Source organism: Etheostoma spectabile, chromosome 1 (assembly GCF_008692095.1).
Source record: "Etheostoma spectabile isolate EspeVRDwgs_2016 chromosome 1, UIUC_Espe_1.0, whole genome shotgun sequence".
Lineage (NCBI taxonomy): Eukaryota > Metazoa > Chordata > Actinopteri > Perciformes > Percidae > Etheostoma > Etheostoma spectabile.
In genome coordinates this window covers 27444381-27472147 of record NC_045733.1, presented here as the reverse complement: position 1 = coordinate 27472147, position 27767 = coordinate 27444381, and the positions used below count along the sequence as shown (strand labels likewise).

Here is a 27767-nt window from a genome sequence, read left to right as displayed (position 1 = left end):
GGAGGACCAGATGTGTGGTTATTGAGTATTACTCTATGCAGTACTTAATGTCGTAGCCCAATCTTTTTCACAGTCATCCTTCTATTTAACTGACTGCTTTGTTCACACCGCCGCAGAGTTTGTCAGAACTGCTGCTCTCTTCACAGTGCATCTGTGGGACTCAGTGCTCAGGCTATGTATACATGGGAGCACATCGCTCCTCTCATGTCATCAGCAGCTCTGTTTATCTAGCAGTGCCTGTGCAAGTTCCAGGACAGCATACAGCGGCTCCACCTGCACCACATTTGACTGTGTGAACTCCTCTCACACATTTCTGGCTTCAAAACTTTACAAAATCTCCACACACTGTGTGGACTTTTTGGATCGCATCGGTTTTCCATTGTCATCAGCAAGGGATTGGCTCACAAAGGGAGTACTGCAGCGAGTACTTGCCTAGGTCAAGAGCTATGCAGAATCTGAATAAGACACGTGCCAATTAAAGCCTCCTGCGCCTCGTCTCGGCCGAGATAATTCACTTAACCCCGGACTCGCGGCTAACAGGTAGCATTTGCTTGCACATCATTCCTTATGCAAGCTGCCAGAACTTGTCCTCTACGTGGTATGAAAACAAGTCGCATCCCACCACCACAACACACAGCTCTCTGACTCTCTGTTTCCATGGAAATCTGCCCTGGGAAGACTTTGCATCTTGTAACCTTGAAAGTACCCCGGTAGCATCAACTGTAAGAATATATTGTTGTCAAAATGAATTGACAACAATATAATATTTACCCACCTGCTGTGTTCAGTGCCCAGCATTCGCAGCATGAGAAAAATAATTTGAAGATTGCACAGAAAAGGAAGCCCAAGATTGGAGCAAATTAAAAAACTTGGGGCTAATTTTTATAGTTACCCCCTTTATTACCCCACAGAGACAGTTTCTCTTTATCATTAAATGCAGTTTCTTGTTTTTTTTGGCTCTGTGTAGAGGGTTATATTCCTAAAGCAATATACAGCATGTCCATTTAAAGGGGAAAAAATCCTCAGTTTCATCATTTAATAGCTCTGAGATGTAGCAGATCCTTTCTGTAAAACGTCTTCAAAACAACATAAAAGATAACCCCAGTGTTTTTTGAAATGTCACACAATTTTATACATTTTAAATGATATCTTTACAAAACATATTTAATCCAGTACTATACATATACACCACTTTGTAATGTAACATTTTAACCCATTCACAAACTCATACATTGGAGGGATGATGAAAGGGACGATGTATGAGCCATGCAGCTGCAATATCTCAGAAAAGGAGAGCAAAGTGCACCACAGCACCTCGTCATGAATATAGTCTTCTACCAAGCTCAGTTTTTAATCTCACTGAATGATGATGAAGCCTTTGTATGTTTAGCCTGCGCTGTGCCACAGACAATCATGAGCCAAACCATGTGTTATTTATAGTGCATACATACATGCAAGGCTTTAATGTAGCGGGGGTTGGAGAAAGTGTGCTCTTTTTCATTTGAATTTCAACTAATGAGAGAACGCATCCCTGCTGAGTCTTCCCAACACATGACCATATGTGGTGTCAGAGGCGTAAGGGAATGTAAACATGGCATTTTGAACCTCATGTAATTTATGGATTTCACAAATAACTTTATCCTTGTGTGCACCCTCTGAGGGGCAGTACAAAGGAATTAAGGATGTTAAGGAGGTCAGGAGAATGTCATGATGAGGTTAAGGTGGGGAGCTCGAGAGGCAGGTTAACACACCGCTGGTTAGCAAGCCACTGTTTATGAAATTACATTGTCCTTTATCATAAAAATGGCCACACATAACACAATTTTTTTCGTTGAAAGCTACACAAGCTTTGAATGCAGTCCTTAAACTGTTATTGTTAACAACTCACAATCTCACACCCTCTCTCACTTCCCATCAGGCTCTCGTAAATGTACTATAAATTAGAAATTGTATGCATGGGGATTTTTTTGCGACGGTTTTTTCAAAATCAATTCCTTTCCCTAGACTCAATATCTATGTTTTGTTTTACCGATGATTCACCTAAACATTTTCTGTTTATACAGTACCTCTGACTACATCACTTCTGATACATCATATCCTTTTCCAGCAAAACTGACCGAAAGCAGAAAATGCAGAAAACCCATGTTGTCCTTCTTTACAAAGGAAATAAATGTCGGACTGACTGAATGACATGTGATGTGCATTCTTCTTAGAAAACAATTAGTTAATACAGATTAAATCGACAATCGGCGAATAAACCTATAAATTGAAACTATAAAGTCACACTCCCATATCATCGCAATATAACACCTCATTAACTACAACAGAGCTTTAAAGAAGCATGGTCATCTATGAAATTGATCCACCTTTACTGATCAGCAGAAGGAACTGCAGCAACAAAAAGTCTGCAATTAATCATCCTGTGCTTGAAACAAACAACAAACGCAGACTAATAAGGTGTAATTAGAACATAAAGCCAGACATAGAAATGTCAAATGAATAGAGAAGGTGCCACCATGCAAAATGCAGCAATAATGAAACAGCTTTGTCATCTGGCCTGAGAAGAAGACATTTCAGCTTTGATGCTTTGTGACCTTTGTAGGTGGCATGTCTTCTTATTGCTCATGGCGCTGTGCTCCGTCAAAGATTAGTTCAGTAGGTAAGAGGAGGAGAGTGGGAATTCCAGTGACTGATGAGTCCATTTTTGGAAATAATATAGTGAAAAGTTTTCATTGCCAGATAGCTCATCACCTGGAGGCCTACCAACTCCACTTTAGATACATTACAGTAATTGTGTGCTGTGGGTTAAAAAGACATAGCTAACACAGTATCATCAGCAAAATCTCCTTACAGTAAAATTATTATGGATAATTTTTTATTGACAATTGATCACGACTACTTTTATATGAAACAGATTGCTCACAGTAACAAACCCCTTAAGGATTCATCTTCTAGAAAATGTTTTAGCATTGTATGTTTTAGCATTTTTTTTGTTTTTAACTTTAGTGTTTTGTTTCAGTCTCACTGCTCTAATGCAGCTATTATCAGGAGCAAAAAAATCTGAAAAAGCCACTGTACACTATAACTACCCAGCAAGGGACCGTGTACAGACACGGTTAGTGACTAGCTGGTGAACACAGTGGAGCATTTAGCAGCTAAAGAGCCAGATATTTCCCTCAGGAGTTGGCGGAGGAGTGTAGAGGGGAGTGAATATTGGTCTTACATTCACCAGAGGGCCAGAAACTTCAAATGATAATAATGCTGCTCTGTATCAGCTGGATGTGTGAATAAGCAGCTGATTGCTAACACGATTGCCATATCAACTTAAAAGGTGATAATTATGTCAGTATTGTGGTCACAGTTTATTTCTGCTGCCCCCAAGTGGCCAGTTATGGCAAGTTTAAAGTATGTAGCATAAAGTAAAGGTAATCACTCATTCAGTATCCAAATGGCCCCTGTGTGTGTTATAATATTATATGTTTAAATATTATGATGGAGATGCATTAATGTGATTAATATAAGCAGCATGTCAATATCATACATGGAGATAATATCAGTAACTTCACGGTTGAGTATTTAAACCAATGCATCATTTTTTATAAAATCATCGCATGTTTTGTTTTTAAAATGTTGATCTGCAAAGTAAGTAGTGACTATAGATTTTACAGACATTTAACATGGTAAAAAGTGCATAAAGTACATTCATGCTAGTATAAACTCGCATGAAACCTCAGAGTTTTAGTCTGGCGGAGGACATTTGTTGAGATCTGAGGAGCAGTTAACCATAGTCCTCATAAATCCACTAGAGTTTAGAATGCCAACACAAAGAAAGCGAATGGTAACGAACATCCAGCCGAAAGAGGGACACCCGGCGGAATTTCCGTCAACCCCGGAGCAATCCCAGATGTGGATGTGGACTACTCAGCACATGGCCTATTGTAATTGACTCATAGGCCTCTGATTGGAGAGTTTCACATGCAGCAATTCAGATTTTGTATTTAAAACTGTAATTAGTCAAATTAGAGAACATGTCTATTGGCATTAATCTCTCTTTATACTAAATCTTACTGATTGAGTCTGGTATGGCGTCATGGTTCTTACTACTGAAACAGGAGGAAGAATCTGTTTGTCCTGGTTTGTTTGTTTCATTTACAGATCAAAGATGCGTTATTGATTAATTCTTGGCCAAATCTGTGCTTACGTGAGTTGTGAACACTTACAAAATCCTCAAAGCTTCTGGGCCTGCCTTAGCAACACAAGAAACCCCTCAGATGAGGATACACACAAATATTTGATGGACCGTGTTTGGTGTTTCAAGAGCCTTAGCAGGCATGTCTTCAATCCTGAATCACTGATTCCTCACCCATCACCTCCTCCTCCTCCTACCCAGCACCTGCTCTCTCTGGCCAAGTCCTGGAGGATTTCTGCACCAACCAAAATTGTTTTATCTCTTACCACAACAAGTTAAGACATCAATGGACCAGAGCTTAAAACCTAATACCTCTGTTCTCAAGCGTTTTTCCTCTGATAAACCACCCCAGCATGCCACAGCCCTCTGTTCCCACACAGAGTCAAGAGGAGGAGGAGCATGTGTGTAGAGTGTAGGTGTGGGTGGTTTGTTGGGTAAAGAGGGGAGTGCAGCTGGTTGGGGTCACAGTGGCTCAGTGAGCTGAATGACTAATGAAAGGTTTATGGTGGAGCAGCATGGCTGCCTAGTCAGAGTAGTGGGCTCTGGGAGGACACGCCTCGTCTGGCTTCTAGCACCCTCCTGGGCTGTCTCCGGTTTACACCAGGCGTTTAACAAGTTTTTGCAGAACATAGGGCCCACAATCCTTCACTTAACAAGCTCATTATTTCACATCTCTTTATCCTTTGCTCCTCCTCGGCGGCGGTGGCCGGGAAAAGGATGTTTGATGTGTGTCTCTGTTAAAAAGTTGTACAAGGGTCTTTGAGAGATAAGGATGATAATGGATCCGCTAATGATGTGGCCCTTGCTTATATGGATCCTTGCAGTAATGCTGGGTCGTCTGCATGAATATTCAGAGGCTTTGTCTCTGAGAGGGAAGTGGATGCTCAAGGTTACTTTAGAGGGCAACAGAGGACGATGAGGCTCTAGAGCCGATTCTGCTTTTATATTAGCTTCCGTCATCCGCAAAATGAAAGAAAAATACCTGAAAATCAAAGCAGAAGTTATCAAAGGAACTATTTTGATGTATTTCATTTTCATTTATGTATATAGGACAAGACACATTAATCAACATTTGTGGAAATGTGCCAGTGCAGCCGGCTAATTTTCAAGTGTAGTTCTTTGGCCAGATGTTTGGAGACCAGATCAACACGAAACAACTAGACATTAACTCAGGTTGAAATGTACAGACAGAAGTCATTAAGAGACCCTAAAGCCAAAGGAAGCTAGAGCAACAAAACAAGTTTTCTCAAGAAAAAACAAAGAAAAAAAAGTAGCAATACAATATACCCCAGCATCACAGATTTTCTTGAAACGTGCAACCATTTAAAGCAGTAATAAGCAATGACACCCCCTCCTCCCATTTATTCTCAGTATCTCCATTAGGGCTGCAGAGAATCCTGCATTCCAAAGTATACAGTAACCACACATCTCTCGCAGCCAACTTCCTAATTATACCTTGGGAGAAACTTTAATATTTTATTATTAGATTATTTACAATTGATTTCTTAAAAAAACGTGGCTACTGTAACTACTATATCTATATTTGGAATTACAATGATTAATTGTCTGCATCTCACAGGATGAAACCTCAGTATTCACAATTTATCACAGTTTCAGCGTGCAGCAGTAAAAATCAATACCATAGTTATACTGAGTGGAATTGACTGGGTGTGAAATTGCAATCAAACGGCAACTATTACCCTCAACCAAATAGATACTACAGAGAAAATGATGTTTACAAATCCCGCTGAAATTCAGTTTACATTGTTATATTACTTGTTTCAGTTGTCCTCGATCTTGGAAAAATGTTCCTCTCATGAAATGTAATTTGGGCTTCCTACTTGAGAGAGTGATGCATTTTCAGAGACAGATTTCATTCACTTTTTGTAACAGATTTTGAAGCCTAGATTTATCAAATCAAATCAAGCCATGTCAGATTCATTTTTAAAACAACTTTAACAAAACACACTGTTGTCACAGAACAACTGAGTGTCCTGTATTCTCAGTTCAATGCCTTGGAATTGAATCTAAGTGAACCTTTTTCCCTGTTTCTCTAAGCTTTTTCCTTTAAATAATAATAATACATTTTATTTGTATTGCACTTTACATTGCAGCAATCTCAAAGTTAATATATAATGCAATTTACTTTACATTTCAGCAATCTCAAAGTTAATATAATAATGCAATTTACTTTACATTTCAGCAATCTAAAAAGTGCATATAATAATGCAATGAATCAAAATAAAAGAAGTTGATAATTAAAAAATAAAAAGATCAAGGTCAATAAATAGTTAAGAGGAAAAACAATAAAATAAGTTTAGTAAAAAGCTTTTTTTTTTAAAGATATGTGAATAAATTATATAAATAAATGTCAAATATCCAACTATATACATGTGTATACATTGCATCAAACTTTTTTTATCCTGAATTCTGTCAGTGGTTCAGCCGACCTGGCACAATAAAGGGTTTGTTAAAGAAGTCCGGCACACCGTCCATTACGCCTTGCAGTAAAGGGTTTAAAATGTTACTCTGCTTGAAGGTGTGACATGGAATGGGAAAGTGTGACAGTATTGATATCAATAGCTGTGACAAACTTGTAGCAACGGCCAGACAAAACACCTCTTAGAAGGAACCAATTAAACCTTTGGAGATTTCAATTACCACTGTGATGGGCTTTTCAAGATCAATAACTAAGCGTGTATCTTGACAAGATAGTCAGGGCTACAAGGGGCTCGCGTGCCGCTCCATCAGTTTAGAACAGCAGACTGTAACCGTTGCTGCTGTGGACGCGTTTCCCTGGGGATGCCATCCGTGTGTGTGTTGATAAATATTCATGTGTTTCACATGATTTGCAAATGTAAACTGATATCAAGAGATACACATCCTACATGAGCTATCATTAGGAGGTTATGAGATCAAATAGGACAGCAACACCAACACAACAAGATTAGAAAATGTCACACGCCACCTCCTCAGCCCACTCCCCTTTCGTTTTCCTCCTGCGCTTCTTCCTCCCGTGTCTCGTTCAGAAGAATGGAGACAAGGAAAAGATTCCCCGCACAGAGCCAGGCAGCAACACAGAGCTCTCCAGTGCATACTAATCTAAAACAACATTGCATCTGGGCAACGCGTTCTATTCCCTCCCCACTGAGGCGTGTTTAAGTGTGAGATAGGGCTCTGCAGATCTCATCACTTAGGCAAGGTTGTGGCCTGCATCAACAGCCCTCCCCCGCACCCCTTGTGCAGGTTCCAATCACTTCCACCCTCAAATTGGAAGTGACAGGCCACTCAGGCAGAGGTGTCTTCGCTACCCCCATCAGCAGCCATGCAGCCCCACTCAGAGCTGTCAGCCTGATTATATATCAGCAGGATTGGGGGACCCAAGTAAAGGAGATGTCCAGCTGGAGACAGACCACTAAACACGTCGTCTGTCCGGCTGCCGCACATCTGCCAATACCTACCACCTGTCCCCAAGGCTGCCAGTCTGCCACAAAACCAATCTATGTGTCTCTATCGTTCTCTTGCTGTCCTCAAACAACATCTTGCTGTGTCTTATTGTCTTTCCTCTGGTCTGAAAACTATACCTTCTCTATTTGCTGCCTCTGTTTATTTCTTTCCTCCTTCCTTCCTTGCCTTTTTCATGTGCTGTTTCCCCTGTCTCGTCCTCACTACTTGCTACTGGGAGCACAACTCATTTACCAACTTTGTATGCTTGTGGATGCTCATTACACATATAGAGCTACCTGTCTTGCCTCTGTGGACTAGCAGAGCAGTGGTGATTATCCCGGGGATCAAAAGCAGCTATTAAGTGATAGGAAGCGTTAAATAATTGGGAGCCTCTGATGCATCGAGGGCGCCTAACTCTTTTCTACAAAGACAAAAATACATGTTGTTTCCTAAGTGCTGATTTTCTTGTCTGTTTTCTCTTCTCTTTCCCCAGGCGTAAAGCTTGGAAGCACTCAACGGCAGTCCAGAGAGGTAAATATTTACTCCAATTCTCTTAAAACTCAGATCCACAGGTTGCTCCCAACTGTTATCTATTGCAAAAAGTGATTGTCAGCTGTGTACCTCTCAGCGTGTCTGATAGTATCTGTGTAGAGAGGCTGACCTCCCACAGTCAGACTTTACTGAGTAAACTGTCCAAGTCAAACCAGGCCTAGGTTCCTGGAAGTGTAATCACGCCTAGTTTTTTTGTTAAAATCCTCCACAGTTGAAGCTGCCTTTTGTGTATTTATCTTGCTGGCTAGTTTACATCCATTATTCAAGAATGACAAACCAGCATGTATAAACAAATGTCACATGTATTTTAAGAATCTCATTAATTACATTAGACTTGTCCAGCATTAGTAGCTACTGGAAAACCGCAACAACTAACTACTATGATTATCCATCCCTTGGTACCCGTACAGCTCTGCATTTTAAAGCCAGTTCCTGTGTTGTTAGACAGTTATTTGCACAAGAACAAGTTTCTAGGGAATTGTTCTCTTGTGCCCAAACAAAACTAAATTAAAGCTTCAAGGTTGGAACAAACACTTGCAGTGGTTACAAATGTGTCCTAAATTGCCACACATCATTAGTCATGGATAGCTACAAGGGTCAGATAGATAAAATTAGAAGAGAAAGCCACATCTTACTCGACTCCAAGACAATCCATAAACAAGGTTTCTATGTCAGACATGCAGCGAGCGTGCTACCGTGTCTGCTCTCAGCTGACCCCGGCGTGCACTCGTCACTGCTGTGATCATCAGCACAAAGGAGTGACTTGCATCTGAGCAAACCCTGAATAACGGGATGTCTGGTGTATAGGTTGCTGCCCCGTGCTCGCCTTGCACATTAAATAGATAGGGTGGAGCCGCCCCCTCCTGCAGTTGTCCCTGCACATGAACGAATATGGCCATTTAAGTCAGGAGGGGGATGAGCCAGGATTCATAATGGACTCATCACCTTGTCTGTTGTAAAATTAAAATTATACATCCAGTCCATTGGCTTTATGATGCCATTACAGCATTTAATTGAAATAAAATGTCAGAATGCATAATGGCCTTGGGCATCATCTGATGGTAATCAGGCAGTAGATGATTCTAATTTACATTCCCCATTAAGTGTTTATAAGACAGTTATTTGATACAGCTCAGTTTATTGATAGGTCATGAATGGCATTGGGTAGTGTGTGACATTTGTGTGTAACAAAGTCAGAACTTTGTTTAAGGTGTAGTGAAACAGCACCATCAAGTGGCCTATTTGACCACTTAAGACAGCATGTGGTTGTTTCTGGTAACACAGCTCAGATTTACCACCCCATTAGGTACAAAGCATAAATTCTATTTTCTTGCACATATATCCTCGTTGTCATCTGAAAATGTTGCTGTTTGTTTGGTCTGAATACATTTCTGTTACTGTTTACTACAACCCATCTTTTTGTTGTTTTGTAGACTCTTTCTATGCAAGACAGAGAGAGAGGCAAATCTGACAATTATCAACACATACAAGAAACAGAAGGCATCTTGTCCAGCCCAATCCCTCCAATGCAGTTCCCACACTTTGAGGAAAGTACACAGACGGCCACCCTTGGGTCTCGGGAGCAGAACAGACAGACGGCCATCCCTGGGTCTCGAGAGCAGAGTAGACAGATGCTCATCACTTGGTCTCGGGAGCAGGACATAAACTCCCTTCATGTCTCCAAAAGACACCGCAAGCTGCTGAAAACAAGTCCCCCAATACATCACATCACCAAAAAGGATTCCTCATCCTCTTCTTCCCCCTCGTCCTCTTCTTCTTCCTCCTCCTCATCCTCAGTTTCCTTCCCTTCTGTTTCTGGCTCTTCTATCCTTGACAGGTGGAAAAAGCTTGCCGATATTCAGGTTGCACGCCGGCAACTGATGAAGGAGATCTGTGCCAAGTACAAAAGCAACATCTCCAAGACCATAACAGGTCATCATGTGAAAAACCTCTTTGTGGAGGACAAGTACAAGTTGTTGTACTGCCAGGTGCCGAAGGCGGGCTGTTCCAACTGGAAGAGGACCCTGATGGTGCTGGCAGGCATGGCCCCCAATGCTCAGAGCATTAAACACGACACAGTCCACGACGGCAACCATCTCAGGGAGCTTAGAACCTTTGACCACAAGGGAATCATGCACCGTCTGGAGACCTACACCAAAGTCATGTTTGTCCGGGAGCCTTTAGAGAGAATAGTGTCAGCTTATAGGGACAAGTTTGAAAATCCTAACGACTACTACCACAACCTGTTTGGGAAACCAATCATCTCCAAGTACAGGGCAAACCCATCCGTTGAAGCCCTAAAGACAGGCAATGGGGTCACGTTCAAGGAGTTTGTCCAGTACCTGTTGGATGTCCATCGGCCTGTGGGAATGGACATCCACTGGGAGCAGGCCCACCAGCTCTGCAACCCTTGTCTCATAGACTATGACTTCATCGGCAAGTTTGAGAGCATGGAGGAAGAGTCCAACTTTCTCCTGCGATTGACTGGGGCACCACCCAATGTCAAGCTGCCCAGTTTTAAAGATAGGAACCCAACTGACAAGAGAACCTCTACGGAGATCACAGAAAAATACTTTTCACAGGTCAGCACGTCAGAGAGACAGCGGATCTATGACTTCTACTACACAGACTATCTGATGTTTAACTACACAAAGCCTTTTAAAGATTTATATTGACTGACTCTAATCAGCTCTTGAAATACATTTCCCATCTACATCTCTACCATGATAGTACTAACATCAAGATGCTGACTCGCATGCTCACATGGATCTTTGCATCAAAGCAGACAGATCAGACTAAACCTCCTCTGATTTTGCTTTTAATGGATACATTTCTACCAGATAATCTCAATTTTCAGACAGATATGAGAAGAGATGAAACGTTAATGTGATACCAAATATTTTAAATTGGCCTAAAATGGTAATTGGTTATTTATTCAATGCTAGCACATGGTGAGGTAGAAAATTAAAATTATAAATGTTATGTTTCTAAAAAATAAATAAAAGTGTATTATTGTTCAACTGGCTTTAAATTATGGTATGCCTTACTGGAAGTCAAATAGGATTTGCAAATTAGTTTTATGGTTTGATTTAACATAGGCACCATCTGGGTGCAATTTAATATAGGTTCTACTCACATTGCTAAAGCCACAAGTGATTTCACTATACAGAAAAGTATGCTATGTAAGCCCCTATCACCTACCTTTAGAATAATGATATCACAACATTTATATATACAGTAATATATAGTTTCTCTAGTCCTTCGTTGACCTCAGATAAAGATCAAGTAATGATCACCACCATGTACTGTGATTTGTAGTGATCACCACCATGTACTGTGATTTGTTCATCTGGGGTCGCTGCATTTTAATTGTACAGTAATTTAATTGATAGATTTGCATTTACTATTTGACTTACATCCGGATTAGGCATCAGTATACCTCTATGTATCAGTGCATACTAATACAGATATTTCATGTAAATGGTTTTACTAAGCATAAACCATAGCAAAATTAAAAACTATATATAGTATAAATATTTAAAATGTGTCACGTGTTGCCCACTCTAAAGCTGTGTGCATTTATTGTAGCATTTTTGTATTTCTAACTCGGTTGGTTAGGTTTGTTGGGAGGACATCCAGTTATTTGCAGGGTACAAAGTTTTGCTGACAATGCCTCCCAACGCCTGCGAACCAAGACTTACTAATCATTCCGTTTTAGAGCCTGTTGATGGAGTTGGCAAGCAAATTGGTATAAGTCAACAAAAACAACACAAAAACAGATGTTAACACTTTGTATTATGACAGTCTGTATGGTTTGGACACTTTTGAGGACGAGAAAATTAACAGAGTTTGCCCAAACTTCTCCATCTATCACACTAAACACCCCCTGAACTGTTATCACGTACAAATCTCACACTTTCAGTAACTCCATAGCGTCTGTATTTATCACATCTACTCCACAACACCATATAGGCTTTTTTCGGACACTACTGTGTACAATTGTACAAAGTATAATGGGCATTCAGATGACTATATATTTTTCTATGTATTTCTAAAAAAATATCTATATATACTGTACATTCAGTGCTTATGGTGAAAGTAGGTTTATTTCCTTTTTGATGTCATTTGTTCTGTAATAACCGTGTAGAGTTGTTGTGAAACAGAAGAGTTACTTTCCAAAATAAAATATCCACCAGCTAAAAACCAGAAGTATTACTCTCAAGAAACTAAATGATTGAAAAATCTTTGCGGTGCCATTTAAAGTGCAGAGGATAACTTAAATAGTTTGATTGATGAATTGATACAAGTCGGTGCTTTAGAGGTAGTTAAATATTGTTTTTGATGACAATGGATGTATTCATTTTTGGAAATTAGCTCTTCAATTACTTCTGTTTGGTCTCTCTATATGATAATAGACCCTGTACAGGCGAGCTGCATTCCACCTAGTTACTCATCCTGGCTAATGACATTTTTACCCATAGCAACTCCTCTATGTGCGTGTGTGTGGTACTGAAAGAGCTTTGCAATCTTTTTCCTGCATTTTTTGGAAACATACGCACATTGCTAAAAGACACAAATTAAGGGAAAACTATCCTGTGTGTAACATTACTTAACATTACAAATTAAGGGAAAACTATCCTGTGTGTAACATTACTTAATAAAATCCAAGACACCAACCCAGCTGGTACTAAAGTCAGAAAAGCTTTTTTCATAAGTACGGTCAGAGCACATAACGATGCGCTCTAGTGAAAACTCCACAGAGACTGGCAATTCTTACTTCCTGAGCACTCAAATCTTTCTTTTTATTAAATTAGGGCTCTATAATAACCCTTTCTAACATTAAACATGTCCAAGATACAAAAAAATGTAACATTGGGTAAAAAGGAATGGACCCACTCATCAGATAATTGCACACAGGAAATCTCCAAGATTATATTGACTTAATAGAGACCTCAGACAGAAAGTTGGGTTTAAGTGAATACACATAACTGTGACACCAAAATAGTTGTGGCAAATATATGCTTAAATTTACAGAGAAATACCTTTTTGATAGACAAAATACAGAGTAAAACCGCTTTGGTCCCCCCTACAGGTTGTCATATTGGAACTACAGCTCGCGCAGCTGTAATTCTAAGGAGACCACTTGTAGGGGGGACAGAAGCTACGGCCAGTACAAGCTGTAGTTCCAATGAGAAAACCTGCAGGGGGACCGAAGAGGGAACAGTTACATAGTGTTGCTTGAAATCAAAATCACAAGTCTGACTACAACCAAAGTGGGTAGCAGTGTATTTTTAAAGAGGGCGCGTTGCAAAAATTAACTTTGTTTATTTTGATGCTACAACAACCTATGGTTAGACTCCTGTAACGTAGCACTCACTATTCAGCTATACACTTTACAGCTCACTGAAAATGTGTTTTATGTAACAAAATACTTTATAAAGAGACATAATTGCCTATGAGTAAGGGGAAATTGATATTATTTAAATCTATACACACTATAACCAACTTTTGAACAACTTTAACAATTTTGGTGGTAGTAACGTTTCACGATGATGGTAATTGTATGAACTTTTGTCGGTATACTGTGTTGGCTTTTGCAATTCCAAAATCTTTGCTTAGGTTGTGGTTGGATTCTATGTAGGTATAGCCAATATCTGTCCAAAACAGCTACTGCATTATAATGAGTATTACTCTGCTAAAACTCTGTCCGTCCATCCCCACTAATAAAGCTTTTACTCTTGGTATGTGGGTGTATGGACAGATTTATCAAAAGCGTAATTACAGTAACAAGTGAATGTATAACTGTTTATTGTTGGTGCAAAAGTGTATGATCTTAAGCCCTTTGCCTTATTTTACACTACAAATCAAATGGTGTATTTCAGGAAGACATTCTTCAGGAGATTATTATGTCTGACTAATGAGTGTCTACTAATAAATTGTCTTTAGCATTTTTATTGCGTGTTTTCTTGCAGTTGCGTTGTTAGTTTGGTTGTCTGAAGTCCAGTGTAGTTTCTGAACTTTGGATAGTCAGTTAACGACTTAATGAACTCCAGGATAAGAATCAGTAGTGCAGGGCTTTGCCTTTGGCTCATTGTTTGTGGGTACATTTGTATTTCAAAATTCAAGATTTCTTTGTCATACCCTTTTCATTCTTAAGTTTTTAAATGAGTAACAATAAAACAACTAATTGTCTGCAGCAGTGCTTTGGGCTCTGGGAGCCTGTAGGCACAGCAGTGTTTCGAATTAAAGGCTAATGCCAGCATGCTAACATGCTCACAATGACAATGTTAACTCGCTGATGTCAGGTATAATGTATACCAATGTTCAGCACATAGTGCAGCTGATGAGATGCCACTGCTTTTCCAGGTATTTAACCCTTGTGTTGTCCTCGGGTCAAATTGACCCATTTCAAATTTTTTACAATTTTTACAACAAGAAAAATGGTACAAGTTACATTTTTCTACCTGAAAATCAATGGCCTTACCTCATTTTCTGTGATGAACATGTATTCCTGACTCAATTCAGAAAATTATTCTGGATATGACCACTTATTTTTTATTTACATTATAATCTTATGACAAAAATCCCACTTCCACTTTTAATTGTGTTCTAGTAGAGACTGACTGCATTCCCTAAACATATATGTTATCTCAATTGTTTGAAATTGATATAAAGACAATATTTGTTAATAGATCATGAAGTAACATTTTATTTCAGAATTGTTTTTAAAACCCCAAATAAGTCACGGGTCAGTGTGACCCAAGGATTACAAGAGGGTCCCGAAAGTGAAGACACTACAAGTGTTAAACCAAAGTAAGTTCAAATTTCAACCTGATGTTGGTGCTCAATGAAAAGTCAGGGGATCATCAAAGTTACAATTCATCCTGTACCAAATGCCATGGTAATCCATCCACTAGTTGTTGAAACATTTCCTTTGAATCCACAAATTTCAACCTCTTGGTGGTGCAGGAGGAGAAGTAGAATACATTGTCTGAGAACTATGAAAGTCTGTTACACAATATCTGTCAATCCATTTTGTCAGAGAAATGGATTTGAGATGGGGTGAAGTCTCCGATTTTGATGACAAAAAAGAAATGACTTAAGACTTGACTTGGACTTGTAGGCATAATGACCTGGATGACTTGCATCAGGCAAGCATGCTTTCAGTGTGACAATTTTATCTTTTTCCCTTAAAAAGATTGTTATGTGTCATCAGTCTGTGATGTTTGCCGGGGGGGATTTTGTGATCATTTGCACCCAGTTCCTCCAGTCTGCCTCACCTACTTCTACTTCATGTTGTGGTTTCAAACATTTCCCAGGATGGCCTTTGAAGAATTCCAGAGAATTTCTTCTTTCATCCAGCTGTTTGGTTTTATATGAGGGAGTAAAGAGAAGCAACAATATAGCAGCACAGTTTTCAGTTTTCCAGATCTGCTTCTTACTATTATGTTTTATAGCCACAACAAAGACAGTGTTGACTAAAACTCACCGTGGTTCCTGCCTGCTCTGTGATTGATTCCTCAGTGATTGATTCCTTAGCATTGGTACTAACGCTAGCTTTTTACTATCGACAAGATCTTATGATGACTAACATGTTAGCAGACACTTATTTAAAGTTACGCATTCATCCAGCAGAATCAAAGCAACATGACCATCCCATTGGAGTCCTCTCAATTCTGTCCTAGCAGTTGTGTCCTAACAATGCTTAGGCAGATAGCAAACAAGGCAATGAATGAAGCTGGTTTGACGTCTTCTTAAGATGGAGATTTATTGAAGAGTTCACTCCAAGCATTTTTTTTTCTTATTATAAAACTAATTCTAAAAATAGAATTACTAAATAGCCAAATAATCTTTTCACATTTTCATACGCACAAATTAGCCTGTGCTAGCGCTAGCATAGCTTACATGAAGAAAAAGAATGAGCTACGCTAACATGAAATTCCATCTTAATAACTATTATATTTCTGCATACATATTCACATAAGTGTTAATTATGATATCTACATCTACAACAACCAAAAGTTCCAAGGATCCGACATGAATAGAACAGCCATACAGCAGTAGTTCACCATTTGACACGTGTGGGAACTAAACTCATCCGCTAGTTAACAACAGTAACAATACAAAATGCACTACCCATTATTCGCCACTAGGCAATGCACTCGCACCAACAATGATGCACAGCAGCCTGGTAAGGCACACTCAAAAACAATTAAATTCACGTTTACATTTCTCAACCAGAACACTCTCTGTTGACTGTCCATTCACTGAGCAAAGAAGGCCAGATATTTTTTGCTTGCTAGATGTTTGACTGTTCCAATTTTCACTCTACAGTTAGCGTAAATGTGGGTGTCAAGCAACTCAACCAGACAACTTTGGGAAACCAAAACAGTGAGCAGGTGTATGAGCAAGTGGCTGAAAGGTACAGAGCAGACTTATAGGGTTGATTCTAAATGGAATGAGCGGTACAAAGAAAGTCTTTCACATAACAAAGGTCCTAAAATAGTGAAACTTATAGTAAAGCTTAATGGGATTTTTATTGACTTTGTTATGTGTATTAAACCACAACACAAGCAAGACAGAAATAGCTTGCGTACATGATTTATCCAGCAAAAATCACGTGAAACAACTCATGGCTTTGGAGGTATTTCATAACCCTTTTAAAACCTCTGTTGCACCAGGTAAGAGTCACTAAACAGAATTACTCATCAGATTTAAAATTGTGCAGTACATATAGATAGATAGATAGATAGATAGATAGATAGGTAGATACAGCACTTTATTAATACCAGCAGGAAAGTTAAACCTTTCAGCAGCTTAGAGCAAAAAAGCATAAAACACAAACAAAAAACATAAATGAGTGAAGAAAACTCTACAATACTTATCAACAATAAACACTCATCAACAATAACTTAAATAAGTGGGATCATGTGTACTGTACATGTGCTACCTTGGTAACTATATGTTTATATCCATACATGATTTAACCTAACATTTTCAGCAGTTCACTATGTTACCTTGTTCACCAAAAACTGGTCTGCCAGCCTAGCATGACATGTCTTTTTCACAGCACCACTGCACAACTACTTGACTTTAAGCATTAGGTATGTGCATCATATCTGGAGAAATATTAACCCACTTGTGCTTACAAACAAGAAGACTTTAGCTTGTGTTCAGCTCTACTGCCGGATTTATTCTGACCTATAGTTCCACAATGAAGTGCACTATGACTTTTTGACCTTTGCTGCATATTATGCATGTCCTGTTTTTTTCTAAAGTTTACATTTACACGTTAATATGCACATAAAAAGAAGCCAGTTGGGATTTATCCAGCTGAGGGTAAATAACCTCACATCACCTCATAAACCCACACATTTGAAAATAACTCAGCAACATTTCATGTGTGGAAGTGAAACTTTTCATTTTGAGATCTAAGTGCCTTTCAAATTGGTGCTTTTATTCTTCCATCCTACACAGTCTAGTGGTGCCTATTCTGAAAGAAATGATTTGCTTCATTTCCATTCTGCGATTAGATCAGAGTAGAGACCGTATAGCGCCTGAATATGCACTAATTTGTATTATTCTCACACGCTCTACATACACTTAAAAGGGAGACAGAAATCTGTCACAGCAGCATTTTTCATACTAGCATTTTGCCTTCCAAAATGATTATGAACAACTTCTTCTTGTGTGTGTGTTTGTGTGTGTGTGTGCACATGTGTGTGTGTGCGTGTTTGAACGTGACGATTATGTACATGCTTGTGTGGCAGATGAATATTGCAACACAAATTGATCATTCTGTAGAGTTAGAAATTTGATTAAATGCTCTAGGCTAATTTCTGCAACAGCTCTTGTATAAGTCATGAGAGCACTTTGGGGGAAGTTAAAACTGTGAAGAAAACAAAAGCCATCCATTTACCTCATTAGTGTGCGTGGAAAATCTTGACATGCTTTGAAGAGAACGTGCTTGTGTAGCTAAATCAGCTTAAGGGCCCAAAGCAGACGTACAAGGCAGGCAACCAAACATCTTCCCGGAGTGATAAACAACCTCGCCTTGGTTGGGAGGACTGTAAAAAAAGAGACTTTGCTCCATTTTTCAAGTATACTATTATAGGTTCCTCAGTTAATCTTCATGTTTGCCTTCGAGCCAGCATTAACATGGCTGATGACAGGTTTCTGCTGATTCTCTGACGACAGAGCTCTATCACACAAACATTCACTGGCTCACACACGCAATGCCTATTGTACAAAGATACTCAGCTGCTAACACACTCACACAGTCTAGAATGGCAACAACTGCATCTATGTCATTAGCAGAACAAAACCAATTTGAGGCGTTGAATCCTCCGTTTGTTGGGACGACATTTTAGAGGCAGAAAATATGTCCTCAAGCGTCAAATACAAAACTTCTCTGATTCACATTCATGCCAGGTTAATTCTTCCCCTTTCACATGATATCCTTGTTTGTTTTGGACGAAGCGCTGCAGCTCTCTCCAGACACATCTCTCAGTGATACAAACCTCATTAAAATGGTTTGCTGGAGCTTTGTCAAGCAAAGCAAAATGACAAGTGGGAAATGATTTTACGGGGAAAATCTCAAAGTCCTGTTGACAACACGTGCTTCCCGAAAATCTCATTTGATTAACTAGCCTGGCCCCTTTCATCGAGACACTGCTCATGCTGGAAACAAGCACTAATGTAGCTGTAACTTGGCAGGATGGAGCCGGTGATAACATTAAGTGAATGTCTTCAGAGCAATTAAATCTCAATCTGTCATTATTTCATTTTTTCCCCTTATGTGCTCCAGCAGCAGGAACTTCCAATGCTATAAATCTCATCCATTTGTACACTGTTTGTGTTTTACTGCTCGAAACTTGGACACTCTGTTGTTCAGAGAGAAACATTTGGTAATGATTTAAATTTACCATTATGGTATACTCCCAATTCACACAATTCAGATGGGAGTCTCTGACAAAAACCCTTTTCAAAATGCAGTAGTGTTACTACTGTATATTTAAAAATGATGTAAAAACCCTGCTGTTTATTGTGTCATACTGTAGACATATTGTAGATAACCACATGATGGCAGTACTGCATCTGAAATATTACAAACCCTATCACTGGTTTTGCTTTCGGAAGAATGATGCCCCCTTTCACGCACGTGGAGGTGGACTATAGTAATGTGCACTTTGGTACACAATTTGCTGCCACCACATGTCATGCTTCTGTTTTGACACTAAAACACAAATGAAAGTCATTGCAAGTCTTCTAATTAAGCTATACACTGGTATTGACATGAATTATGCAGCAGCTTTAATGAACTCCAATCAATAAACACAGGATCTATAATGAAGCCAGTCACACAAGCTGCTGTGGGCAGAATGGTTCTTTAACCTTGGGGCTATAGCTCTACCTGGCTGACACAATTAGAAACATTTGGGTTGACAAAATGATCCTTCACTCTGCTTTTTCCCCAACTGTCATGACAGCATGTTTTGGATGTATTTTTTATGTAAAAACACATCATGAACGTTGAGGGGAACATCTGGGTGGTAATGCTGATGGACAGGAGGAGGAAGGGGGTCCGCAGAGGTGAGTGTTAAAAGCAGACAAGAAAATGCAAACATATACCACATACTGTATCTTCAGTAAACACACACACATATAACACCTTGATCTGAAAAGACTGTTACTTACAAAAACAATAATGTTGCATTTTCCCAATAGAGACCAGTGAGCTATGTGGATATGTAACTGTTGAATATCTACTATATATCAACTATTCACAGACCTAATAATAATAATAATAATAATAACATTTTTGTCATTTCTTTTGTTGGCATGAGAACAAGGTGCATGAGCTTTCACAGTCGGTTTTGTGTTGCATCCAAACTCTGAGTGAGCAGACTTCCAATGTTGAAAACAATGCTGCCAACTCTCTTGGCTGAGCAAGAAAAGTCAGACGAAATTGCACACCAGTTGGTAATTTAGTATGTTTCCTATGTCAAAGCACAATGGTCTGACTTGTTTGTATGTCAAGAGCAAATGGTCCGCATGAATAATACCAATTTGCCTCCCAAAAGGTACCCTGGAAATCCAGAGTTCTTGAGAGCACAATTTGAATTTGCTCAGTGAGTTACTCTGGCATCGAGTAATGCTGTTTAAGTTGCCAAGAACTGTGAGAATCCTCTGATATTCTCTCCATTTTGCAACCTTGTCTGAAACTTAAAGAGGAAACTAATGCATGGCAGAATAGATGTGTAGATTATTCCAACTGAGTTTTTGTTACACTACACTACAGGTTGCTTTTTGTATAGTCCATATCCTTCGCTTTCCACTTCTGGGATTGCTCTGGTGCTGCGGGAAATTCCACCAGATGCATTTCTGCATTTTCAGTTTCCTTCCAATTTTAAATTTGGTGGATTAATCCTCAGATCTCGGGAGGGTAAACTATTTTTCCTCAGCTCAGTGCCAAGGTTAGCGCCACCCATGACGATTCTGATTGGTTTAAAGAAATGCCATTAAACCAGTGCACATTTTCCCCGAATGCTATGTGGAGTAGACCCTCTTTCAGAACACTTTGGAGGAGGGTCTGACAAAGCGAGACTACAAGTTGGTTAACCAATTCGTTTGATGCTAAGCAAAAACCTTCAAATGTTAGAAATTTACCGTTGAAAAAAATAGGTATTCCATTAACATGAATTCCACTCATCAACATTAACATTACATTTGACCATTTTGTTGCATTTCACTGGTAGATATGGTCACACAGTATATTTAGAATGATAGACAGATACCCAAATGCAACCTCAAGTAACACAACAAATAAAAATAAAAAAGTTTATGTCTTAAAACCTCTTCAAAGACACTTGAAAATACATGCTTTTCTCACCTAAACGTTTTACCAAAATAAAATTGTGATACAGCTTCCATACTTTGGCCCTCTGGGATGTGCCTGAGGTCGTTGAGAAGTTAACACTCTCAATATTTTGTTCCAAGTGTCAGTGCGATTCTAGGCCTTACTGACACAGAGCTACAGAGGTTATAATAGAGAATTTCTATATCCGTCCAAGTAAAGCATCTTTAAAATGATTTGAAAACACTACTGTAAGCATATCAGATGGGCTACACACCAAACTAGTACCATAGCCACATGTCTCAACTTAATACAGAAAAAATCCAGAAAAAAAACGTTCAGAAAATTGATCTTTTATGAAATTATTTCAGTTCCCTGACCACCGGTGTCCACCAGGGTGTTCGTGGGTTACCGCCCCTTGTGGCACCTAAGACCCTAAGACCACAGCTCGCCACCGCAGCTTTAGCAATGGAAACTTTGAACATTGCACACTCAGGTTCAATGCCCCCAGTCTCCACAGGGATGCACGAAAAGCTCCGCCGGAGGTGCGAGTTAAAAGTCAGTCGGACAGGGGACATTCTTTGTCTGGCCCCTCCCCTGAGACCTCTTTGCCATGGGAGACCCTACCAGGAGCACAAAGCTCCAGACAACACAGCCCTCAGGTTCATAGGGACACACAAACCTCTCCACCACGATAAGGTGATGGTTCCCGGAGAACCATCACCTTAAGTAATTGTAAATTGATGAAATCGTAAAAGGCAATAACCAAGGCCCTATTTTTGCTTTGACACAGCTGCAGCCATCACAGGGTTAAAATTCTCTGGTCAAGGTTGGTATCAATCAATTTGTCATCTTGTTGGCTAAACAGGTAGGCCGGTTTTGTAACATCTAGTTTTAACTGGAAGGAAGAGATGTCAATCTTTCCCTCGTTGGCCCTCCCTGAACTCTGCGACATGATTGGCTTTCTCTGGTTACAGTAGACGGATTGGCCAATAACAAACTGCATTGGAATGACCTGACGTCAGAGAATTCGTCGGTGTGCTCAGTATCAGCGTAGCAGCCCCAAGGGAGAAGAGAGAAGTGATCAAAACCCACAAACGATAAACTTTTTAGCTTTCTTTCCGTTGAAACGGCAAGATTGTGAGGCAACCAACTTGTTTTGGATAAAATGGCTTGGATATTCTAATTCCCTGGATTGTTGGCAATGTAGGAAAAAAGATTTTTGGCGATCTTTTACCGCTGTGAATAAAGACATGAGGAAAAAGGTATGAATGCACACTTGACTTTAAACACTAGCTAGCAGTATCTTTCTGTATTTCTTTACTTCACAACTGGATTATAACTATAACTAAGTCACCTTATGCTTTGTGTGTGGGCTGAATCAAATCATGAGACTCTTTATGAAGATTTAGTGCTAGGCAATTTATGAAAACGTATGAGTGGAGAAAACATTTTCTCTTAAGTGGAGAAAACGGTCCCGTCACGGGGACGGTGTCACTTGTGAACAGGCCTCAAAGCACTCCAAACAACAGTCTTTTTTAACAAGAACACAGCTGTCGTAACGCCACAGTCTCCTTCACCCATTCCTAACCACACATTGTTACTCATGCTTTTCAAACAAAAACATCAAACATGCAGGAGGAAAACTCTTTGCTCTCGCCGTAAACCAGCTGGGATCCCCCGCTGGTTTAAAACAGCTTGGGTTCTTTATCAATAAAGGTGCATCACACATCAGAGAACGCATCAACCTCTCAAGTTTTATTCACTTTGGAGCAACTCTGAGCTTCAGCAATATTGAAAGCACATTTTCACATTCTCCTCTCATTTTCTCATTGCTGGCATTTCTCACAACCTCCCAAAAGAAAAAGGCAGCCACTGTTTCTCTCTGGAGCTGCTTTTCAAGGAGAGAGGCGAGCTTTCAATGAATCACCACCCTGCTCCCACCGTGTTCAAAACTGTGTCTTCCCTCCGTCAAGCAGCGTGAGTGATGGAAATGACAGAGAAGACACCTGCCCTGAACCACCGCTGACAGAGAGGGAGGAAAAAAGAAAGAGAAAAGTGGAGGGAGGGAGGGAGGTGCACTGCCTCATAGGAGAAACACACAACGAGGCAACAAACTTGCAGAGACTATCACTTATAGTGACAGGCCAGGAGGTGCTGTGCTATTAGCAGGCCGTAGGGTGGGCCCGGAGCACGGCCCGTCCTCCCTACGATGGATGGGCCTCTCTCTCGGGACTAAATTAATACTGGGAGTCTAGTGAATTGCTTTTGGAACAATGTCCTCCTAAGGAGCTAATCAGACAGGAGTTATCTAGAAGTGCCTGTAGGCTGGCTGGCGTGGCTGCAGCTCTGTGGCTGCCTGGCAGAAGGCAGGTGCACCATGTCGACTCACAGCAGTTCTTTCCGAACAGGACACAGTGGTGGTGGTATTCATTAGACTGTGGTGATGATCAATCCCAAGTATCTGGGTTTACAAGGAGAGGGGACTTTTCCTGAAAGTACTAATTTTAGAGAAACACAGGAGCGTTTTAACTGAGCTTTAATAACAAAATAAAAAATAGTGAAATTGATATTTCATTGTAAATGGACTGTATTTATGTAGCGGTTTTCTAGTCTTAACGGCTACTCAAAATGATTAAACATAGTACAAAAAACATCCAAACCATACAAGATGCCACCTGCTCATCGGATTAATATTTACACCGGACCCATTGGGAGCAATTTGGGGTGTTTTGCCCAAAAGACAATTAATTGTAGGGCCTGGGATTGAAACCTTCCAATTGATGGGCAACCACGCTACCACCTGAACCACAGCCACCCCAAATGTATTAAAATGTATGAAAAATGTAAAACTATTATAAACAGTAGGCCTTTTTAAACATGCCGAAAATAATTATTTAGCCATGGGGCTGGAGATCAAGCTGTAGACAGACCTATAACATATTGCAGCTCAGCGTAAACTCTTTCAGGAAGACCTAACATTTAGTCAGCGCACTCCTAAGTCAATTCAGCTGTTGTCCTAATAATTTTACTTTTTTGCTGTCAATCCATACTCTCTTCCTAAAGGGAATCAGCTGGTGGAGGCATTCACCTTCCTGCTTAACCAATCAAAATCATGCACAAATTGCAAGGGCCAATCATAGAGTCACAACCCTGCTTTGAAAAATCTGTTCTCCCATTGCTATTCAGCTGTCATTTCAGGCAAAGAGTGCAACCCTCCACCTCCCCTTCCTCCTCCAGTCATCTACTCCAGCTGACCGGTCCGGAGCCCCACCGGTTTCTAGATTCCATCTGGGGGTCTAATGGTTCTCTACCCATATATAGATATACAAAATCTTCGTATAACGATAGAGTCTAATCGCCAAAGACGTTGTGCGTTTTATTGAGCTGTACAATAAATCTAATTTGCATATCTGCAAACATGTCTCTCCTGACTGAAATAAAGTTGGTATGGTAAAAGTTTTGGATGGCAATGGCCACAGAGCAACATTAGATTTTACGGTATTTGAATGTTTCTGGCCAATATTCACTCATTCACTTTTGGCTGTTTTTCTTTCCACTGACTCCTGAGGGAAAATATAATAGCTGCTAAATGCTCCACTATGTTCACCAGCTAGATGCTGACTTGATTGACCTGTTGTTTTCATTTTGTGAGCAGGTTGTGAACTGTGGATTAATCAGAGATTTTTCCACAGAAAACCGTCTGCTATGTTGATGATGAGATGGTGAGACTGAACCCAAAGACCCAGAGGCCAGAACAAATTGTCAACACATTACAAAATTGCTAATCACAAAGTAAAGCCACAAACATTTTCCAATGCAAAGTGTTCAAAAGAATGTTGCTTAAGCAAAAGCAGAATACCACAACTTAACTTACAAATTGGACTTACGCAAATCTGGTTTAAAAACTGTAGCAGCTACACCACTGGACTTCTTGGTACAGGATCTCCTGACGGTTTGTCCTTCCATTCATTTAGGTTTTTGAGCGTGAGGTGTCTCTAAAGGCCAGCTGCTCCAGCATGGACCGACAGTGGTCAGAGAAGACATTCCTCAAAACTGAAAAGTGTTTTCTCTCACTTCCAAGATCATCTGAAGGTTGAAGTCACACCCAATCTGCAAACTGATGACAGTGGCGGGGGCTCCAGCTGCAGGGTTAATGTTAGCTTGGCCTTCTATTGTGATTTTGTCTTCTCCTCCTCCCATAACGTGTCTGTCTTCCCAGGTTGTTCGCAGATTAAATTTTTTTTTTTTACAGTAGGATCCTTACTTATATCTAGGCCAACCAACCATACATTACTGGTTGTTCATTTTAGCTCTCAAAATTATTTGTGTGGCGCGTTTCGGCCGAAAGCCCATTCTAATCTGTTGGATATTGTAGTGTTTCTGCAGGATCAGTTGAACACATATGGCTATGACATGCTTCACAGTTATAAGATGATGCATCTGAAATGTGTCCAGACATGTCCATTAACTAATACTACAAAATGATATTAGAAGTATCTAACTTAACCCAGCTGAATTCAATGCTGCATCCCGGTGGTACAGTTGATATTGAGTCTATTGACAACTACATATATACCGCCTTCCAGGTGTTGAAATTGATCTCATAATTTCGAGATCTGTTCTCAAATTTATGAGAAAGGAACTCATAATTATGAGATCTTTTCTCAAAATGATGTGTAATTTTCTCAATATTACGAGGTATGGTGTCTACATTTTTTTTCTATGGTGAATGTAACACGTTTCTGTAGCAAGTCAAGTGATAACTCTGTGTGTTTGTCACCACAAGATTTTATCCAGTTAATATCAAAAGATTGATTAGTGTACAGCTTTAACTACGTGTTGAATCATTCATGGTTTTTAATTTTCAGGAAACAATGTAGCATGTGACATCTGTGGAATCAAAGCTTACTATTTTAATATTTTCAGTAAACAGTAAAACAAATTCTTATTCAAACTGAGACACAGCAACTGCAGGAAACTGACTTTTGAATCTTGGATTCATACTTCCAGACAAAGAAGAGCTAAACTATCTCATGGCTGACAGTGCTTTGCTAGTCATCTATGCAGTGGCTTAACAGAAGTGGGGTAACGCTCCATATCAGAGGTTTACACTGACAGGATGAGGTCAGAGCTGAAACAGAGGGGAAAGAAACACTGAGACACATACACACACTCACGAGTGAACCACAATGATGTGTGAGAGCATAAACTCTCTGGTTGCATGCACAAAGGAAACCCCAATGTTACTTATGGCCACTTAACACAAAGTGTTGGTGAGAGAAAGCGATGTCTGCAGGGCTCTGGCATCTCAGCCTGCATCAGGCCAACCCGGCAGAGATCAGTGCCTCTGGCAAGCCAGCCTCGGCTGTGTCTTACCCTCTGGAGGACGGCAAACACATTCAGACTGTAATTCACTGCACAAAACAGATATATCATGGATTAACAGGCCTGTAACACCATATGCAACAAAAACCAAGATGCTCGCTCTGGTTGTAAATTATGCAGATAAATGCTACTCATGGCATGTGGTGCTGTATTATATAAACCATTGGTACATTACATTATTATTAAGCCAGTGATGGAAGAAGTACTTGGATGTTTTACTTATACATAACATATACTTTTTTCCGCTGCTAGGGGTCTTCAAAGTGTTCTCTTGTATACGCAACGGCACATGATTAAAATTACAGATTTCTCTGGGTCTAAACATTGTTGGAAACATTTGATACAACGTAACTACACACCAACAAAATATATATAACATGGGTAAAATTGTTTCTTGAAATGTTACGGACGCCATTGTAGAGGCATTGCTGGAGAAACCAAAAAACTACCTTGAACCACGTTTCGCTCAAATCCAGTCTCAGATTCAACAGATGGGCCTCGACAACGACAATAAGCTAGTGGGCAGCAGCAATATCCACATGTATTTTCATTTAGATCTCAGCTTTTTTGATAATGGGCGATCTTTCATTTTTAGTTTGGAATTGTGGCGGACTGAATCCTCCCCATAAACGCACCAGCACTCTGGGCTTAGTATAAAAAGAGAAAAGTTGACATTGCATTGTTACAGGAGACTCATTTACTGCAGGTGGAAGCCGGCCGTTTAGCCAATAGATTCTATCACAATTGCATCCTCGTTAGCGAGCTCAAAAACAAAAGGCGTGGCCATTGTTGTCAAACGGAATCTCCCACTTAAAGTGTACAGGCAGGATTGAGATCTCCACAACAGAATTTGGTGCCAGAAAAATTGCATTTGTGTCATCTTATGCGCCTAATATTTTTGATGGCAATTTGGGACCCAATTTTGATCGGTCGAACGTGAAGGCAACTAGGGTCCAGGTTCTTGAAATCATGGGCCAGCCGCTTGGGGCTTATAGATATTTGGCGCACAGTTAATCACATTCAATTGATCGCTGTTACTTCCAATGGCACTGTCTGACCATAAAGGGGTCCTTTGCGCCACCACAATTGGCCAATTGTCTGAATGTGCAATTAGATAGCGCTTCAAATTTCTTTACTGAAAAATAAATCCTATATCACTCAGTTTATAGCAGAATTCCGGATATTTACATAAATTATATAAATACCATAATTTTCTGCTCTAACGCGTGCAAAACCTTTGAAGCTGCAAAACCTTGAAGCTGAGTTTACCAGATTAGACTCATTGTTACAAACTAATTTTTACTGACTGGATAGCTTTAGAACAATCATTAGTCA

General features: G+C 39.9%; 1 protein-coding gene across 2 annotated transcripts in view; it reads left to right on the top strand.

The window, feature by feature from the left end:
• Positions 1 to 14140, top strand: part of chst8 (carbohydrate (N-acetylgalactosamine 4-0) sulfotransferase 8) — a 167844-nt gene extending 153704 nt beyond the window's left edge. For both annotated transcript variants that reach the window (XM_032517112.1, XM_032517121.1), the window contains exons 3-4: positions 8130 to 8167; positions 9622 to 14140. In XM_032517112.1, the coding sequence (XP_032373003.1) occupies positions 8130 to 8167; positions 9622 to 10863 (1280 nt within the window). In that variant the 3' untranslated portion in view covers positions 10864 to 14140. The remainder of the gene's footprint in view (positions 1 to 8129; positions 8168 to 9621) is intronic.
• The last annotated feature ends 13627 nt before the right edge of the window (positions 14141 to 27767 follow it).